A 21,082-nucleotide genomic window follows, 5' to 3' on the forward strand; every position below is an offset into this window, starting at 1 on the left:
GTCTCACCCATTTTTATGCCAACACAAAACCTTCAATTTATTACCCAAAAGTAACACAAAACTTCAATTTCATTTGATCATTTCTATACCACATTGAATTACTATCTCTACCAAATCTTTCAACCAATGGAAAATAAATTTTCATTTTTTTTGAATATATTTTTTTCTTTTAACATTTTTAGATTTGAATTTTGAAACTAGCAAATTCTATCATATCAAATTGAATTGCCATCTTCCAAAATTTTAAAACAATGGGAGGTGAGTTATTTTCTTTTGTGTTTTTCTCTAAAGCATACCAATAAACAAGGATTAAGGATTTTGCAATTGGAAATTTAATAATCCAATGTTTCTCCTTCAATTATATATATATATATACAAATTAACCTTTTAATTGAAATTAAAAAAAAATTATGAGAGTTTGATTGTACATAAAAAGAAGAAACTTGGCTCTTTAACTTGGTGCAATTCAAGCACGAGTTTTTGGACAAAAAATAAAAAAATAAAAGAAAAAAAAGGGCAATGTGAAGGGCAATGTTACAAGGTCAGGGGTTGAGTTAGTTTATTATGTGCAGTGGAAAATAATAGTAGAGCGGAATATTATAATCCAACTTGTTCCGAGAATTCTCTACAGGCTTTGTCTTCTTCTTTCTATCAATGTCATCGCGTCGACACACCACAACCTTTCTCCAGCTACAACTTTCTTTTTTCTTTCTTTCTTTCTTTCTTTTTTATTTTATTTGCTTTTGTCCTTTTTGTTCTTCCTCTCTGGAATTATCTCATATGAATATACTTCTTTGTGCTCTTGACACCATTGTTATACAGTTTCGCATTTTGAAAAATAAAATAAAATAATTTGTAAATCCTAATATTTTATATTTCCAGTAAATTCTGTTTCCTAATTTTCTTAATTTCCCGAAATTTCATAAGATTAAGAAAAGATGGAGGACAAGGATGTATCCACATCCGGATCCCCCAACCTTTTTTAAGTACAATTTACCGCATGATTTGGCCATGATCTATCACCCATAACTATATAGATGTGTATATATATATATATATATAAATGGCCAATTGTTTGTCGACAAAAACACACATCAACTTCTTGATCTAACACGCTGTCTTTTCATGAATTCAATTGACAACAAGAAGAAGAACAAGCAGAATCTCCGACAAAACCCATTTTCAAATTAAGTTGGTAAAATGAAAGAGAAAGATTCAGGATCTAAATTACCAAGTTTTACTTCCGCACATTGCCAATACGCCTGTTATGCTTAGAAATTAATGGTTAATTTTATCAATAATATATGTAATGTAATTTATATATGGCAGATAGAAAATAATGAAGATGTACTGTGAATTACGTTGTATATATATATATATATATTATTTTTTTAAAATAATTAAAACAAAAATGATAGAAAAGCGGAGATATCATTTGATCCTTGTGTTCACTGAGGAGTCTTTTCAACCTATACCAGTTCTTTACTTTGATGCAATATCTATCCCAGAGACCAAAATGCTATTTATGATGTCTTCAAAAGGCTGTGTGGATGACCGCAGAAACATATATATACATATATATCTATATATATATATATATATATAAAAGGCACCCCGAAATTTTTTAACCTAACCACAAAGCGGCAAACTCTAATAAGTTATATATAAGGATTTAAATTTTTTAACAAGTGCGTTAGCTCCAATGATAAAATATTTCTATTTGTATCTATAAAAGTACAAATTCAAATAATACAGAAGGCATGAAAAATAGGTAGTTTGTATTTATGTAATTTATTTAAAAAAAAAAAGATTTAAACTTTTTAATTTTATTTTAAATATAGGTAAATTCATGTTTTTAAATAAATCATATTAAAAAATTATGTGTTAATTTTTAAGTTAATTTTTACAATTAAAAAATTATAAGTATAATGCGGATAAAATTAAAAAAGTTTATATGAAATTTACCTCTTTATATATATGTATACATATATCTCAATTATCAATTAAAAAATGCTCTATTGTCACTAATCACTAGTGAATATATATGTTAAATAAATATTTAAAGAAATTTACCTCTTTATATATATATATGTATACATATATCTCAATTATCAATTAAAAAATGCTCTATTGTCACTAATCATTAGTGAATATATATGTTAAATAAATTTTAAATAACTTATTTTTAAAATTTAAATATAAAATAATAAAATTAAATATTTTTAATTAAAATCTGTTATATAAATTGATCACTAATGATATAACAAATTGCAAAATTCTTTTCAATCATATGAAATAAGTTTTGGACAATATTACTAAATATCAAATGTATATATGGGTGCACATAGGCACTACATATATGTGTATATATATATATATCATATCGAATCAATCATAAAGGGAAATGTTACCTAAATCGATCTACCTATAATTGTTACTAGGCCATGATTAGACTTTTGATTTTGCATAATGAAACTTTATAGGATAAATTACAAAAAATTCCTCTAACCTATTTTACAATTACAAGTAACTCCCTAGTATATGTCCCAGAACATATCCTTGAACTACTAAAAAACTTAGAAGTCAACCAAAAAAACATGCATCAAGAAAAAATTACGCTATGAAAAGATATATAAAAAATTTAAAACTTAAAATTACCTTTAAATACGCATAATGAATAAAAATTCATTTAATTAATATTATTATTATTTTCAATATTTCATTATTTAAATAAAATATTACTTTTAGTATTTTTGGAATAAATTATTATTTTGAATATTTTTTGAAACAAATATTATTTTTAATATTGTTTTGAAGACATTTTTTAATATTTGTTGAAGAAAAATACTATTGTTAATATTTAGATAATAAAAGAAATTGGAATAAATTATTTGGACAATGGTATAATAGGTATGCCAAAAGGGTATTTTTGTCAAATTTAAATAATTTTTAGTATTAAAGGATGCAATGTATTATACATAATCATAGTTGGGAGGTTTATTTGTTCTTTTAATACTTTAATTAAATGGGTTATTTGTAAAATGGGGTTATGCGTAATTTATACCCAAATATGTATTCAATTCTTAGGCCCTCCACCAAACTCAAAAAAGTACCAAAAAAATTCCAAAAGTTTGCTTTCAGTTTCAGGGATTAGCTTAGCTAGGGGTGAGAGGAAAAAAGAATTTGGGTGTTATATATGTAGAGCCAGCATTTCTTGTTCGGAGAAATTAATTAATGTGGTTTGGTTTGTGGAGAATTAGTATTTGAGACTTTAATTACTTGATGAAAATGACATGTGATTTGATGAGAAGACTATTGCTTGGAAACAGCCAATTGAATGTTGCATTTTTTTTATTTATATATTTTTTGATAAATTAATTGAATGCTACATGCTTCTAAATTTGGTCTTCATATCACATGGAAATGGTATAAGCTTTTTATTCTCTAAGGAATTTATTAAATATTTCAAGGTGGTTATTAAAAAGTTTCAATATGCTAGGCATGTAGGGAATATATAAAACTGTAGCCTGCAGGCATCCAAATTTTAAATTAATCACGTCCCCTCCTCCCCCCCCCCCCCCCCCCCCCCCCCCCCCCACCCAAAAACAAAACCAAAAAAAAAAAAAAAAATACTATTAGTTTGAAAAATTGTGTCCTCAGAAAGAAAAAAAAAAAAAAAGTGTCAGAAATCTTAATGAAACTTTTCACATGTATTTCTAATAGCTAGAGGTTTAAATTTTTTATATACATATATGTATATATATTAGTTTATATAAATAATAATACTAGTCAAATTAGCAAATAGTTTCAAAAGTTTAGTGAATTAGAGTACTCTAATTAACATCAATAACTCTGACATTTTCTGTTAGTTCTGTTATCTTCTTCAAATATTTGTTTTGTTGAATATATTTTCACTTCCTACAACTTACTACAAGTTAAATCAAACAGCCAAGCCAAGTAGGTCCTTGATATTGTATCTCCAGAAATTAACAGAAATATAATAATAACAATAAATACGCAAAGCCTTAACAATTATTAATAATAAATAATCTTCTTTCTTGAAATATATAAAAACTTTAGATCTTATAATTTCATGTGAACGCTTTTGGAAACAGGACGTCTCTCATGCCTGACACCTTACTGGCAAGATCCTCCTATGGCCCCGACAGGTAAAAATGACTTTTAACTTTTACTAACCAATTAAAACCCAACCAATAATTCTTCCAAAAAAAAAAAAAAATTAGTTTCTTTGCAAAATATTTTCCAATTAACTTAAAATCCCATTAAACATATATAAAATCGAAACACATGAAATAAAATAATAATAATAATAATAACAACTACTTTTGCAATCATAAATTCTTTGGTGTTGAATGGGGGGAGCTTTTCAGTATTCAAATTTGTGTTGAATCTGAATTCTTATCACATTGTGCGTGTAACCCGTCACTACAAGGATCCTAAAAAGTTGAACTGGATCTTTTCTTATTTTTCATTGATTAAAACCTACCTTAACAACTTATTCCGAACTTGACTAGAAGAAAATCGAATTTTTATGGTAACTTAGTGCCGATTTTGGTGAACAGATTATTGAATATGACCACAGTTTTCTTTATTAATGATTAAGAAAAAAGGCTACTTTTTTTTTTTTTTTTGGTTTTTTGGTTGATTTTATAAGTTGGAAAAGACTCTTGGATGCCTGATGTCCAATTATTTGGCCTTCAGGGGCTCTAGAAATTAGATGTAAGAGATATTTTTTTCTAGTGGGTTGAAAAACCTAGAACTAAGACTCAAGGTCAGCTTTGAAATATCTTTTTAGTGAAGCTTGTCCTTGGCTAAAATACACTCTTTGGAAAGAGAAAGAGAGGGGTTCAATTTCAAATGGGTACCCCCTAAGAGTCCATAGTCAAAAGTCAACCAAATCCTATCATTGCAACCATTCAATTTTCCTTCTCTCTCTCTCTCTCTCTCTCTCTCTCTCTCTCTCTCTCTCCCCCTCTCTCTTTCCCTCCCCTACTTGATGTTGGGTGATTAGATATTATGTTGTTTGGGAAGGATGAAAATTCCATATATGGGAAGTGGGTGAGAAATTTGACAGTGTAGATTTTTTTTCTTTTTTTTTAGATTTAAATATGTGGTTGATGTATGGTCAAACAACCAACAATTAAATTAGCATATATGCGGTGGTGGAATGTTATTGGAGTCAGCTCGAAGGCTTCCCATCCATTGAGGAATTCCAATTCCTTCTTAATATGCACATTCCACCAATTAAGGCTCTCACCCTTTCTTTCTCACTTTCTTTCTGCACAAACACTAAATTTAATTTCTTCTTTCTTTCCTTTCTTCTTCAACCATTAGGTTCTGGAGAAGACACTTACCTTTTTTTTTTCTAAAGGAAGGTCGGCCAGTTTTGACTTGCTTAAAGATGATATATATTGGCCTAAACGTGTGTGTATATATATATATATATATAACACCATGGATTTGACTATTTAACACCACGGATTTGACTATTTATGGATAGCCACATGTATATAACATCTGAAAGTGCAATTCCGTCACATGGTCTTCCAAAAAATCATTGCCAATTCACACATATCTATAATTCTCTTAACCTCCCGATCAACATCAGATTGATTAAGGAATATGCAATTCCATTTTGACCATGCATGTCTTCCTTTTCAATCATGCTAGCTATCTAGCTCTTTTCTTGCTTGCTTGTACAAAATAACATTCTTCAATACCTAAACTTATAATATACCAGCCCCCCAAATGTTTGATTAATTAACGGGACTTTTCTAAGATAATATAGTTGAGGCATTAATTGATGGAGGATATAATATGGTTGTTCTGCTATTAATTTGATATGTATATAATATTTCATTAGCTAGTACAAATTGATACTGTTCATATATGTGTGTGTATATATATATATTATTATATATTATATTTAAGACAACAAAATTTGTTCTTTTACCCACAAAAAAAAAAAAAAAAAAAAAAAAAAAAAAACCTCAAAGTTTGTTCTGACACGAGTAAGACGAGAACGAGGAAAGAGACGACAAAATTTGGTCCCTAACTAGTGACATTGATTATGGATCACTCCTAGATGAAATCCATGCACGAAGGAACAATCATAATGTGGAAAAAAATAATCACAAAAATTTACAAGCCAGATATATATTGATAAGAACGTTAATGCCCTTAAATTGGTGCATATAATTTGGATGCCAGTTCTTGATCCTGATGTGTTTGATTTTTTATTTTTTTTTTCCCTTTCTTTTGGTAAATTAGTATGTATGATTTACAGCAACTACAAATAAAAGTGCTCAAATAAATTAAAATTCTCTAAGACCAAATGTCATCCTTCTATCTATAAAGTCCCTCCAATTTAGTTGTAGTTAGGCATATAATTTATAATCGAGGTGTTTCAATGCGTGAAGTTATAAATATATTCTTTTAAGGTGGGAAACTTTGACAAACTGAGGTCAAATCATGGAAAATCATATCGAATAATTCCTTCTTATGGATTGCTCTAGACCGTTCGTTTTATTTTATTATTATTATTATTATTTTATAATTATTACTTTTTTTCCTTCGCTTTTGCTTCAAGGGTAAACTTTGTTTCCCTTGAAGAAAGGGACTTTACATGGTTACCAGAAAGAGCTCATATAGATATAAAAGGAGATCAAACAAGGAAAAATGTATTTGAGTAATTTCTAAGCATGGAAAGATTGATTGGCTAAAAGTACTGAGTTTTAACTTGGTGCGAATTGGCATTTATATGAAGGGTAAATCATGGTCACTATTAAAAGAAAAGGACTTGACAGGAAGAAGCAAAGCCCTAGAAAGAGGATTTTGTTCAAGGAAATACTTATAGTATTATTATATATTCAAATGAAGAAATTAACTAATTAGTCTCTTTATATATATATATGTGTGTGTGTGTGTGTGTGTGTTTGATGAAGAAGGGTCCCAAATGCAAAACTTTCTTTAAACTTTATACGCAACCCAATTTATAATATTAAATTGAATTTCGGGGCCCATGTTGGACCATCCCCTCTGCTTCGTTGACAGCTTATAGTTTGGTGTTGGTCAACATGATTATTTATGCATGTTATCTAAAACTTGCAAATGTTTGAATGGAATAACTACAATTATTGGCTCTTCACCTTTCACAACTCTATATCCTTCTTTCTGTTTTCGCTTCTTTTTTGGGGAAGTACGTGCATATTCTTCCCCTTGTAATGGTCAATTTTCTCTTTCATTTTCCAACGTAGATAAAAAAAATTAAACAAAAAATTCCTTGTTCCGAGAGTAGTTATTTTAATCAATAACGCTACTCATATAAATAAAATGTTTTTTGTTTTCAAAAACTATTCACATGTCATGAACTTTTTCCATTTTTTTTTTCCCAAAGTTGTAATAATATAAATATACATATGCAGACATTTCTTATAATGTCAAAATTTTCTCACGAGCATTACCATTTGTCACCACCGGTGAATATCACTAGTAGGATCCTTGCTTACATGTTAAATAGTATTTGATTATTTAAATTAATATAAACTTTTAAAAAATTAAATTTCTATATGTAAAAATGCAGTACTAATGAATAACTAAAACATATATATGGATTTCACTGATAATATTCACCAGTGATGATAAATATTATTTTTCTTTTCTCACATATGTTTTGTTATATTTTAGTTGATTATAAATAGTGGATTATTTTGACTGATTATATTTTGGCAAATACTTAATGAGGCATATTATATGATCATAATTGAAGGTATGAAATGGAGTATTGGACTTTGACAAGTAAAAGAAATAAAAAATAAAAAAAACAAAGAAAAGGGATCAAGTTTAATAGGTTGAGTGACCCTGCAGGCCTTTAGGAGACCAGCGTCCACTTAAATATAAAAGTATAGGAGGGAGGGATCCTAGCAAAACCCACTTTCTTACACCCTTTGACCTCCACCAATTAGGGCATCCAATCCCATCATGACATCCCCTGAATTCTCACTTGAGTGGATATCAGATTGTGGGTTTCTTCTCTCTCATAACCAAAACCAACTTGTTTTGTTCACAAAAAAAAAAAAAAACAAAAAAAAAAAAAAAGAAGAAAGAAAGAAATATGTTGTTGGGTCCCATAGTGTTTTCTTGATTGATTGATTGGTTGTCTTCCTACACTATCCTTGTATATATTGAAGAAAAATATAAACACAACAATCACCATCTCCTATGCTTAAGATTTTAAGATGAATAACAATTTTACATAATGTATCAATTTGGGATTAAAAAAAAAAAAAAAAAAAAAGAAGAAGAAGAAGAAGAAACTAAAAAACGAAACAAAACACAACAGAACAAAATGTAAGAATGAAATAGAGACTTTAGATTTAAAACTTGACTACTCCAAATAAAAATAATATAAGGACCCAAAAAAAACGAATCGCAAACGTAGATAAGCCTATATATAAGAGGAAATGTTAAAATAAAATAATATAAATGTAATGATTATTTATTTCCCATCAACTTAAATTTTTAAGAAGGGTAGTAATTTTACCTATATTATATATCAGCCACAAAATCCAATATATTATAAAAATTGACCTGCAATATGGTTGGGTGTTTTGAACAAAGAGTCTAGCTTTCAAGCACAAACTCGATGGTCAAGGAAAAAGAAAAAAAAAAAAAAAGCTTGGAGTGGCTTCAAGTGGAAGAGAATGGAAAAAAGGTCCTACGGACTTAGTTTCCACAAACAACCCCTTGGAAGGATTTTGCCATGCAAGAAATGTTACTGCCTAGCTAGTCTGATTACAGTAGGGGTTTGCCAAGAGTGTGAAGGAAATTAAAAAAGAGAAACTGTAGACTTTACATGAGATATGGGTGAACATCATATATATGAGGAAAAATGTTTACCATCTTGTTAAGGAAAAAGGCCGTCTCTCCAACATATCTAAAAGGCCTTTGCTTTTGCTCCAATGAATTGAGTTAGATTTTGTATCAGACTCTCATTCAGCACAGTGACTTTTAGTTAAGGAGGACAAGTAGTTTTTGTAACCTTTTCATTATTGAAGCCAGCATAGAAATCTGATCTCTCTCTCTCTCTCTATATATATATATATAATATTTGTTTTCAAATAGTTACTTTTTCCCTTTAGGATGTAATAGTACTTAATTAGCAAACAAATTAACTTACGTACAAAAAAATTTATGAAAATGAATTATAATTAGGATTATACTTGATTGAAGTAACTGAAATCTCATTCAACACAGTCATTTCCTAATTTGGATTGTTTTAAGTACAAGCAGTGCAAATTTAGGAACGTTATAGCCAATCACAACTTGATTTCAAGAACCAATATTGCTAGCTATCTGGGCCAAATTGATTGACAAAATTAGCCTGTTATTTTGTGTGTGTGTGTGTGTATTTATAGAGAAATGCCATGGTACGGTCTATCTACATACAAACCGGCATCAAAATCGATGCTTTTTAAAAAAAAATATCAATTTTACTATGTATACAACAATATTGATGCTTTGAATTTCAAAATTGATTGAAACTAAGCATTTAAATTTGTTGAATCTAATAAGCCGGTGGAGCTTCAAAGTGCAACATATATAATTGAATTGAAAAGGAGACAAAAACTTGTTTTGGGTTCCTGAAGTACTCTTAACTTTAATAAAAGGCTAAAGCTAAAAATATTTTTAAAAACTCAACAAAATTCGGATTTATCCATTTCTACTAAGAGTGGTAAAAGTAGAATGTCAAATAATGGTACTTCCAGATATAAAAGGAATGAGCAAATATAATTTATTTTCTATAGGAATTTTTTTATTTTTGGGTAAAAGAATAGAGAGTATAACTAATCAAATGAAGTTAGTTTAGCTGGATATTCCATACATGCTTATACCATATGATTATGGATTTAAAACATGTCCAAACCCTTCTAAGAAATTATTATAATCTAGTAAAAAAAAAAAAGTTTCCTGTTTATCATGTGACTTGCAAGTTGTAATACGGGTTCAAAGCAAGCACGTTACATTTTTGGTTTTTGGATATTGTTATTTATTATTCATTTTTCATTTTTTTGGGACATCATCCATAAGCTAAATTAATGTTTCATCTGTCTAATTAATTCCTTTTTATTATCAGTTTTTTAATAATTGCGGGAGCTCTATTTGTGTCCTGGAATTACAACTCAACAAATTGAACATGTATATGCATGCATATATTTTTGTAAAAAACTACAACTTTCAAATCACTTTGTTTTTTTACAACAACAATAATAATATATTTAATGGAACATGACCTTTTGTTTTTGCTTTTGGTGAATAATGGTTACATGGTCTTATATATAATGGAATATTCTTATTTCCAACAACTTTTGCAACATATATTGTTACATACATACATACATACATATATATAGCCTTTTAGAACCCATAGAAAAATGGCAATGGTATATATTTCCCTTTGCTAGGCAAGTGATCAATTCATAAACAGAACAAGAGTGTGGGTTTGAATATTCAGGTACAAAAAACATGAATATTTAGTATTGAAAAGAGAAAAAGAAAAACAGACGTTTTTACAGAAGGAGCTTATTTTTCTTTTTTCTTTTTTGATTTTCTAATTTTTTTTTTTAAATTTTTTGGGTGAATATTGTAAATAGAAGGAGGTTGAGTATACATACATACGTAGGGTGGGGGATTGGTAATATATGTGATAATGATTCCAAATGATTTGACAAGACGAAAGAGTGCATGTGAGGGGGAGTGATAGAGACATGTGACCTGACGTTTCAACCTCTCTTCCCTTTCTTCTTTGTTTCACTCTCTCTTTCTCTCTCCCAAGTAGGCATTCAGCAATGAACAAAGCCAGAGAGCCCAGAGAGGCAGCAAAGGCAGAGAGAGACAACAAAGTGAGAATGAGAGAAAGAGAGAGCCTTTTTACCGAAAAAAAAAAACGGCTCAGAACTGAACCGTACCAAGGGAGAGGGAGGGAGAGTGGGTAAGATATAGAGATAGAAACGGTGTCCATGGTCTTAGCTTCCTATCAGCTCTACACGTGTCAAAAACCTACCATCAGTCTTAAACTACTACTAAGTTTGTTTGTTAATAATAGTATTTACTTTACTAGTTACAGTGACAGTGAAAGATGGTACACTCCTCTGAGACTGAGAATGAGAGAAAGAGATACATTTATATATATATATATATATATATAACACAACACAAAGTGAAGGGGGCTAAGGCGTGGCAGGTTGTTGTCATTTGTGTATTTGTATGGCCATTTGGCACTGACTCCAACGGGGCCAACTAGTTATGAGTCTCTGACCACCCTCTCCCTCCCCTGACATTTATACATAAATACAAAAATAAACAGTTTAAGTTTTCACTCTCTCTCTCTCTCCCTCTTTTTCTATCTCCAAGAGAGAGAGAGAGAGAGAGAGTGTGATTGTCATATGGGACTCTTCATTAAAAACAGATGAGAGAGAGAGAGAAAGAGAGATTACACTATCTATCTATCTATCCATCACATGTCTCGTCTTTCATTCAAAGTCGTCTATCTCATTCCTTTTGCCTTTCCCTTCGAGATTTGTCATTGAATTGATCCATCTCTCTCCGCTCTCTCTCTCTCTCTCTCTCTCTCTCTCTCTCTCTCTGCGCCTTCTGTGCCCTTTAAACACTCCACTCTACTCCACTCCACAGTGTCAACTGCAGTTAAGACACTGCAACCATCTCAACTCCATTGCTTATCTCTGCTCTGCTTCCCAATTAACCAAACACATCACACTCAGTCACATCTTTCTGTTTGTGTTTCTTCTCATAAATTATTTCAAAAAAATAATTTTAATTAAAAATTTATTGTTTCTTCTCTTAATTTCGTAAATATATATATATATATATATATGCTTTTGTTTTTGTCTTCTTCACTCTTCATGGCTGAATTCATAAATGGTTTTCTTTTTCTTTTGTTTTCTACTTCCAAAAAACATGTTTAGAGAGCACTGTGTTTCAGTTATTGCTGCCAGACGAGACACACATACATAGTCCTGTCTGGCGCTTTTTTTAAGAACCCCCCATTTTCCCTTTCTCTTAATAAATCATCATCAACTACCCACATTACCATTTTCATTTCTACATTCTTTTTATTATTATTATTTTTAATTGATTTTTATGGTACCGCCTATATATGTTAAGAGATTCATCAGCACATTACAAATTAAAAGCTGAATGGTGCTATGGGAAGCCTAATTAATGATCTCATCTCTCCTGAAAACTATACTCTGTATATTTTTGGACCATATACACAGAATAGGAAAATATTCCTACTTCTATATTTTTATAAATTTAATTTACCAAACAACAATGCAAACCAATATGAGCCATTCATGTTATTTTGTCCAAATGTGGCATGGCATTTCAGCCAGATTCAAAATCAAGTAATGAAGAATTTACAAGCAGGCCCAATTCCAAGCATCTAGACTATGTCACTCTGAATTCACAAGTGCATACACCTTGCCAAGAACGCTTTTTGAATTTGGTGTATATATGTTAAAGCTACAAACACAAGAAAAATATATATATTCATCAATGCCTAATTTATGCTCGTTGAGTGTGTGTATATATAATAAAAAGGTTAATTTTTAGTTGCTTTTTAGTAAATTTACCTAGTCTAACGTATATATATCTTCGCTCTTTTTTAAAGTGATTCGATAATAATCTGATACTAAATAATTTTCGCTTTATGTTAATCTCATTTAACACCGATCCAACTGCTTTATTAGTGCTTTTAGACTGCACATTTAATGATCATGTATGCAAAAAAGAAAAGAAGTTAAAAGTGTTAGTATTATATTAATCCTTAACATCATTACTACATTGTCAATTTCATAACTAGTAATTTAGGGTGAGGTAGTATCATGTCGGGAATCTTCAATAGTAATTCCATAAGGAAAATAAGGTATTCAATTCAAGAGAAATGCTAGGGTACCCAGGTGTATCAGTACACTTGGATACCATACGTAGCAGGATTCTCACATTTTAGTATAATGTTAATTATACTTTGTATATTAAATTATTACATGCTTTTCACCAAGAATTATATAAGATATGGATGGATAATTTCATCTAATTTTGCTCAAGAAATGAAACAATGAGACGAAAAAAAAAAGTTTTTGTGTATATATATATATATATAGCTAATAGAGATAAATAAAATAAAATAATGCCATTAATAGGTCTTGTGATTTTCATATAATCTTTTAATATTTAAGTAGTGCAGCTCCTCTTGCCAAAAAGAAAAAGAAAAAAAGTAGTGCAGTTCCGGTCTGATGCCCTCTTTTGAAGTGGCTAACCTAGCTTGAATCATACAACTCCTTTCATGGTACATAAGGAAGAAGAAGAAGAAATTGTATATGCAAAAACTTTGCCTAGTGCTAGCTCTCATGGCAGGCAAAGAAAAGGAAGTGAATACTCAAGAATTATAAAGCATACGAAATGGGTGAGTAAGGGGATTAATTTAGACTCATTATTATATGTACAAAAGGAAGATCCTGAAGATCAATAAAATAATCTACTCCCTTCACCAAACTTTACCAAGTAAAATAATTGTATGGATTTGTGCAAATTATATTTAATCTTTCTCACATACCAAAACATGACACGTAGGCCTCCCTTGCCAAACCTTTAGCAGTACGGATCGTTGGATAATTATTCTGTCTTTGCTTTTATAAAGCACAGCAAAGTGCTTTTCTTATGCCCCAAAATGGAAGTTAAGACATTGCTTTTCATGGTTCATGGAAGATAAAAAAGAGAAAGGGGTTAACAAAATAAGCAAGTGGGAAGATAAGCATAATTTAAAGGGATTTGAAAGAAGCTTTTGAAACTTCAAATATTATGTCTTACTTGTTAATTAGTAGTAAAGGGGAATATATGACACCAAATCTTCTCGGACAACCAACAATTAATTTTATATTGTGGAGAGAGAGAGAGAGAGAGAGAGAGAGAGAGAGAGGGGGGGGGGGGGGGGGGGAATTAAAGATTATGCCACAAAACTTAGCTTTAAATAAATAATACATGGATTTTTGGAGGGGAGAAAAAAAAAAAAAAAAGAACACGTTTTGATATGGTTTTAGTGAGAAGTAAAAAGGTAACATTAGATGCCCTCAATTTAACTAAATTTATAAATACTATTTCAACTTTCTAAAATTACAACTTTTGATGGCAATTGCTATGTGGTTATGTTTATTTACAATGGAAAATTGAATTAATATTTAGAGCATTTCCAATGATCCTATCTATTGAAGTTTATGTGACAAAGAATTTGAAATGTGTTGAAGCTTGAGTGGCAAAATATTTATCAATAAACAATGTTTATTTAATTTTTTTTATTTAATAGGTTATATTTAGAATTTTAAATGAAATGAATTAGTATGCTAGAAGAGAAAATGAGAGGAAAAAGGAAAGAGAAGAAGCTGTGAATTGATAAGGAGAAAGAAGAAAAAAAATGTTAAATTTGTTACTCATACTATTTAATAGATCTTCTATAAGTAGAAAGCCTATTAGACAGTTATATTTATTTAATTTTTTTCAACTATTTATTCATCTAATGTGATAAAAAAAAATTTAGATAAATAAAACCAATAAACATTTCATTGGAGGTGCTCTTATACATATATGTTCAACATTTTGCATTTCATACCAAAAAAATAAATAAATTTATGTATATTAGAGTCCCAAATTGTCTTAATTACTATAGATATGTGATGTAGGATGGATGAAGTGATTAATTAGTAGAGTGACTTGATTAAAAGTGAATTTAGGAGGAGTTGAGGAGAGACCCCACAAAAGATTAAATTATATATATATATATATATATTATATTGGGGCAAATTGCTTTTGGTGAAGAGATTAGTATCCTATGACTACTATTTCATTCTTGTAATTGGCTTTTCTGCCTACCACTTCATGTCAATTTATCTATTTTTCTATTTTTTTCACCCCAAACAACATTAAATACTTCATTCTCCATCTATAATCAAACCGATTAGTAGTTTTACAAGTTAATTAATTTGTATATTTTTCAGCCGGAGTAAAAATTGATGATTGTTTCCAAATAATTAAAGCAGCCACCTATACTCAGAATTCAATATTTTGAGCAAAAATTGATCACTGTTTCCAAATAATTTAAGCTACCACCTACACTCAGAATTCAATATTTGAGCCAAAATTGTATTACAATTTTTAATATAGTAGAAAAGCATTGTGATTTTACTACCAAGACAAATGAAGTACATGCAGACGAAATGAGATAGTTAATCACATGTATTTCGCCATATAATTACCCTTTGTTTTGTATTCCAAGCATGAATGAAGCAAGAGCATAAGAGCCCAAAATGGCAAAATTGCCGATGTTTCCTTTTGCTTTAAATAAATGGGGTAGATATTAGTCTGCCAAATCATAGAAACAAAAATGTTAAAAAAATAACAATAATAATAAAATAAGGCCTCGCTTTGACTGTTTATAGAATGAGCAGAAACATATGTTTTAAACTTCCGGTTTATGTAGTTTTTTAGAGGAAATATTATGTTGGAGCCAATAATGAGGATTACGTAGAACTAGTTGGTTTTATTTTTTTGGGGGTGTATTATGCAAATTAATGGTGTCCCAAAATTAATAAGAACGTTAGAGGAAAAAGGTTTTGCCGAAGAAAAGTGACAACATAGATGTGTATAAATGTATATAATGTATATATGATATATGATATATATATATATATATGTAGAAGGAAGCAAGGCAAAACGGAAACCTCAAAAAGGAAGGAAGAGAGTGAGCATGACACCAGGGCAAAGAGCAGAGCACCTGCAAATACATATAAAATCAAATAGTAATTTAATAACAAAATAAAGAGGAAAATGGGATTTGGGTGGGGTTGATAGTGAAGTGTGAGGGACTCAAAAGGGAGACAAGCGTGGGGCTGTCTTGTCATATCATCTTCATATTAGTGGTCTGCCTTCTCTCTTCTTCTTCTTCTTCTTCTTCTTCTTCTATTTTCTTATTTTATTTTTATTTGAAAATTCCCAAAACCCCAAAAGCCTTCACTCACTTCCTTCTCTCTGTTTCTTAAATTACTAGATTCTTCACTAGGTGCATGGAATTGGAATGGTCAACAAGGATGACTTCTCTCTCTTGTGTGTGTGAAAAGAATAGATTTTTAAGAGCGAATTTTCAAAGCCGCAAATGAATGCAAAGTGAAATTTTTTGCAGACAATCAATATCCAAATCAATACAATTGTTGGCATTATGGTTTGAGATTGCATTTTTATATTAATAATTAAGGTAGACAACATTGTCTTTTCGGGCGACATAATCATCATCTTATATTACTAAACCCAATATAACAGAATCAAATATATTAAAAAATTGTCACAATATGCTTATTTGCTTTTGGATGATTTTGACTAATAAACCATCTCTTAATCCAATAGAAACCAGCGAAAAAGCTAACCACCAACCATCCTTCCTTGACAAAGAAAATCAGTTCTACTGATTGACCATTGAGCATTTCTATTTGTATCAAAAGTACAAATTCAAATTATAAAAAATAAATAAATAAATAAATAAATAATTTTAATCCACTCTACGTTGTTCCATTTTCAGGGCCCAATCGATAATCATTGTATTTTAATAGCTAGCCCAATACAAAAGTTCTTTTTTGGGCCAGGCCGATCCATTTACAGCCCACAAATAAATGTTACGATGATCTTCACCCTAAACCAAGAGCTGGTATCAAGTTGAAGTGCCTTCTCAAAAGCTTTAGTTTTTTAATTTCCCCTCCCCTCATCTCGCTGTATTGAATTCATTACCTCTGAGTCATAAATATGAACAGTTTAGCAACTGACCAATATCAGTTGACTCAAAAGCTTTAATTGAAGTAAAACTTGAGGTTTGAAGAGTTGCGAAAGTAAATAAAAAAATTCTTGTATAAACAAATACAAGTGAAAGTCACATAGAAAGAAAAACTCTCTACAAATGCATATAATAGTAACAATACAATATCAGCCAGAAATGGATAAGTTAATAGACCTTTGGCCTCGTTTCCATTCAATATAACCTTAACTACCGCACTCAGACTTAGAAGAAAAAGACAACCATAATACAAGCAGCCTTACATGGTCAGAGATTCAGAGAGAACTTTTATATTTTGGCAAAACTCTGTGGAACGCCCTATACAATTGCCCAGAACTTCTTTCTACATGCTAACACGATTTCCATCTTCTTCTGTTTATTCTCCAGCAAATGTGATTCCACATCCCACATAAACTTTGGAGCAAGATCTTTGATTCTTGACGTAATGGATTGCTCATCTCTAATGATAATAACGCCCTGCGATATCAAATTCCCAATAGGTTCACATCATATAGGCAAATTGGCAACAAAACAAAATCTGAATATATATATATATATTATCAAATGCCAGCCTTAACTAGAAAGTAGAAATAATTTAGTTTTCTTGTTTTCGTTTCTGATGATCGCCCCACCCTCCATGCTAAGTAAGGAATATGTAGAAATTTTGTAGATTAATTACCTGGGGCCGTACTATGCGGTCCATCTCCAGCATGATATCCTCCAGCAAGCAAGCTTCTCCACGGTCCTTATAGTGAGAGAAGAGATGGTTGGCATGCAACAGGTCATATGTGCGTGGATAGGTTGAAAATGGTTCACACCTGATATTAAGATATGTTAGCTATGGGATGGTAATAATCAAGGAAGATTTTCAAACCAAATAATATGAGCAGTTAGTCCATGGCAACAAAGTAAGACACTTGTTGATAAATCAATATGTAACAGAGTCAGAATAACATACCAATCATGGAAAGCACCAATCAGACCACGATCATAAATGGCAGATAAGGTATTCTTCATGCTTGCAGGAACTATGTTCATCACCCAAGTTGGTGATGAATTTAATGCCACAGAAAATCCACCACAAAAAGCATTCATGTCCATGACATTTCGTATTTCTGTTGTATTCACATTAAGCAGTCTCCAGTAGTGACGGATTTGTTCTTGCCAAAAGGTAGTGTCTGAAGTAAATTCCTCCTTACTAATACCTGTAATGAGCATCAAATGACAATACAAACAACTTTGAGGTCAGCAAATAAAAAAATTGGCCCAAGTTTAAAATCTTAGCCTTACCGTCCACATAGCAACCGTAAATTTTTGACATAAGAAAGCCATATGCATATGGACTAAATTTCTGACACATTACTTTATTTAAGTTTTTCATATAACAAATGTCTGAATCAGGTGTAGCATATATATCTACGGAGAATAATAACATATACTTAGACATAAGCAATTGCCAAAACAAAGAGCAGAAAGTAAGTCATTCAAGTCCAGAAGAAAAAAGATGAATGAGGAAACCTATTCTGCTGAGACTTTCTGAGTATACTGAAAGACGCTCTGGTCTAGAAGGAAGCCGCACAGAATCCCCTACTTGTACGCAATTCTGTAGTGGGGTATTCCATGATGGATTAGAATAATCCACAACATCACATACATCTATAAGCTTCTGCTCAGCATTATGCAAGATGCATGCCTGGTTTTCTTGTTTAGTCCAAATAGCAGTCTGAACTTTTCGGGCAATGAGTTTCCAGCACATTGCAGAAGTAATATTTACCAACTTCTCCCAAATTTCGGGATAGTTTTTATCCTTTCTATAAGCAGGTGGAGCAGAATATACAAAGTATCCATTAGATCGCAGAACACGATTAACTTCTTTCAGTAAAATGCCATCTGCATAAAACAAATTTAAGTATGAAATCAAAATAAAAATACTCCATAGAATGCTTAAATATACCGAGACTCCGAGAGGACTTAACAAGCCAATATTTGAATCTACTGATGCTCAAAGATGCCTTCACAGAACCTAGCATTTTGCATATTCTTGCTTCTCAACTCATTCTTTAGAAAGGAAAAAAAAAAAAAAAAACAAAAGAAAAAGAAAAAAAAATGGCATACATACAAATAAAAATAACAATAAAACATAAAAGTTAAATTACCATTCTCATGCCAATCAACACGGCACCTTGAACAGTGAACCATCTCAAAAGAGTTGGTTGGATATGGCAATTGTTTTGTGGCTAACGCAGAAATCATTGCACCAATTCCTCGCTCTAAAGCAAATTGAATCTGATTTTCATGGCCATCTTTGGGAGCAAATGACATTGTTTGTATATCCAAGGGAAGAAGATAAGCTGCAAAGCTGGCAACACCACAACCAACATCCAGAACTTGAACTACCCCAGCAGCGCGTAGATCACCTGTCTCATTCGTAATCATATCTCCCAACCTGAATGTCAACAATATTTCAATCTTTAAAATTTAGTAAAAATCTTATTTTTTTTATTCTTAAATCTATATTAGTATACATATATATATATATATATATATATAAGCTACCTCTGGATATACTCAGGCGCTCCATGTTTGAAATGGGTACCACCACCTGGGAACCACCAGAGCTGGTCCTTTTCATGCACCCAATTTTGTCCTCCTTTGACTTCAGCAAGATGTGTATGATTCACATTGCTCCGCCACACATAATCTCTACTGGTTGGCCACCTTATAGGTATCTTATAATCTTCTGGTGGTGGGACCAAGCAAAACAAGCGCTTTTCAAGTGGAGGACAGTGCCTCTCTAGTTCTTCTCTTCTAGAAACATCCAAGTTAGGGAGCAATGTTTTGACATAAGAAACATTGTGGCAGGGGATATACTCATTGAATGTCAATGGGCATACATCCAAACCAGTTTCTGGGATCAAAAGTGGTGTTCTTCTGTATGTAAGAGCAACTTTATTTGTAAATGTGGAACTACCTGGAGTGCAGCATGTCCATTCAAAAACTAAAATTTTAAGATTTCAACACTCAAAAGCATACCAAAATTTAACATAATTAATCACACGTAAAAAGTCAAAGCATAAAAGGTTCGCTTTACATACAGAAGAATATTGAATTATGAGTTAAAAGCCCTGTATTGCATTGATCTAATAAAATGAAATATACAAAGCAGACATCATATGAGGCAATATATCAAAGGAAAGTATAAACTAAATATACAGGAATATAAACTTAACAAAGATAATATCAATTTGAGGTATCATTCCTTAATACTAAACACCTATCAATTCTTAATTCGATCTCATAAATATATCCTTAACTTTCATTATGGATTACAATTAATATAAAATCTACCACCAGTAAACAAGATCTGCTGAGCGAAACGATGGTTCAGTTCCACCATGCCACTAAGTTTGAATCTAACTGGACAATTCTGTAACATTTATATATACTAAAGAGAATTCAAGTACGAAGAGGTAAAAAAAAATATAAAACCAATAGCAGCAACAAGAATTTTTGTTGGAATCCCACAAACCCATATCTAAAACGAAGAAATCAGCTTACTTGCAAAGCAATTCTACCAAGTAATCATCCTAGTCTCTAAAACAAGTTAATTTAAGCATCATATTGAGGAGGGGTCTGGAAAAACAAGCAGAGAGAAACGATAAGATACCAAGAGGTGAAGAAGAAGAAGAAGAAGAAGAAGAATTGGAGGTATGCTGAGAAACATAAATGGGGGATTGGTTGCCAAAGAGTGTGCCAGCATAAAAGGAGCCAGCCATGAGAAGCAGAGCCACCATTATCATCTGTCCAGATTTGGTATCGAAAGCCGAGCCCAGCGAAAACCCACCACCTGCCATGTTTTTTTTTTTTTTTTTTTTTCACTGAAATTCTCAAATGGGTTCGCAGCAAAACTCAAAAGATATATTTTAGTGGGACTTCATATGAACATTGTCGCGGTCGGATGTCTCTGGCTCTCCTTTTATAGATTCTTATCTTCCCCGTTTGGTCCAACTTTGAGCTCGACAAGATTTCGTTTGTTTCTTTCGCCTCCTGGAACTGAGCGACAGTGAAAGCTGCCAGTTTGCTCGTGAGTCGCACGTGACGCACCTGAGGATTAGCTCGCTATATAGTTTTTACTGGGTTGGGCCGACGACCAAATAAATATGGAAA

The 21,082-nt window shown here is 31.2% G+C and overlaps 2 protein-coding genes across 7 annotated transcripts in view; both read right to left on the reverse strand.

Annotated features, from left to right (window-relative positions):
- Nucleotides 1-21,082, reverse strand: part of LOC107431662 (uncharacterized) — a 150,269-nt gene that overhangs the window by 110,061 nt on the left and 19,126 nt on the right. The gene's annotated exons all lie outside the window — the stretch shown is intronic.
- Nucleotides 16,972-20,988, reverse strand: LOC107433798 (probable methyltransferase PMT7). The gene is made up of 7 exons (XM_016045157.4): nt 20,583-20,988; nt 19,472-19,886; nt 19,072-19,361; nt 18,434-18,805; nt 17,874-18,120; nt 17,595-17,733; nt 16,972-17,392 (listed from the first exon to the last, which is right to left on the reverse strand). The coding sequence occupies exons 1-7, from the start codon at nt 20,767-20,769 to the stop codon at nt 17,234-17,236; spliced, it is 1,809 nt and encodes a 602-aa protein (XP_015900643.3). The 5' UTR covers nt 20,770-20,988; the 3' UTR covers nt 16,972-17,233.

The sequence above is a fragment of the Ziziphus jujuba genome, chromosome 11, assembly GCF_031755915.1.
Source record: "Ziziphus jujuba cultivar Dongzao chromosome 11, ASM3175591v1".
NCBI lineage: Eukaryota > Viridiplantae > Streptophyta > Magnoliopsida > Rosales > Rhamnaceae > Ziziphus > Ziziphus jujuba.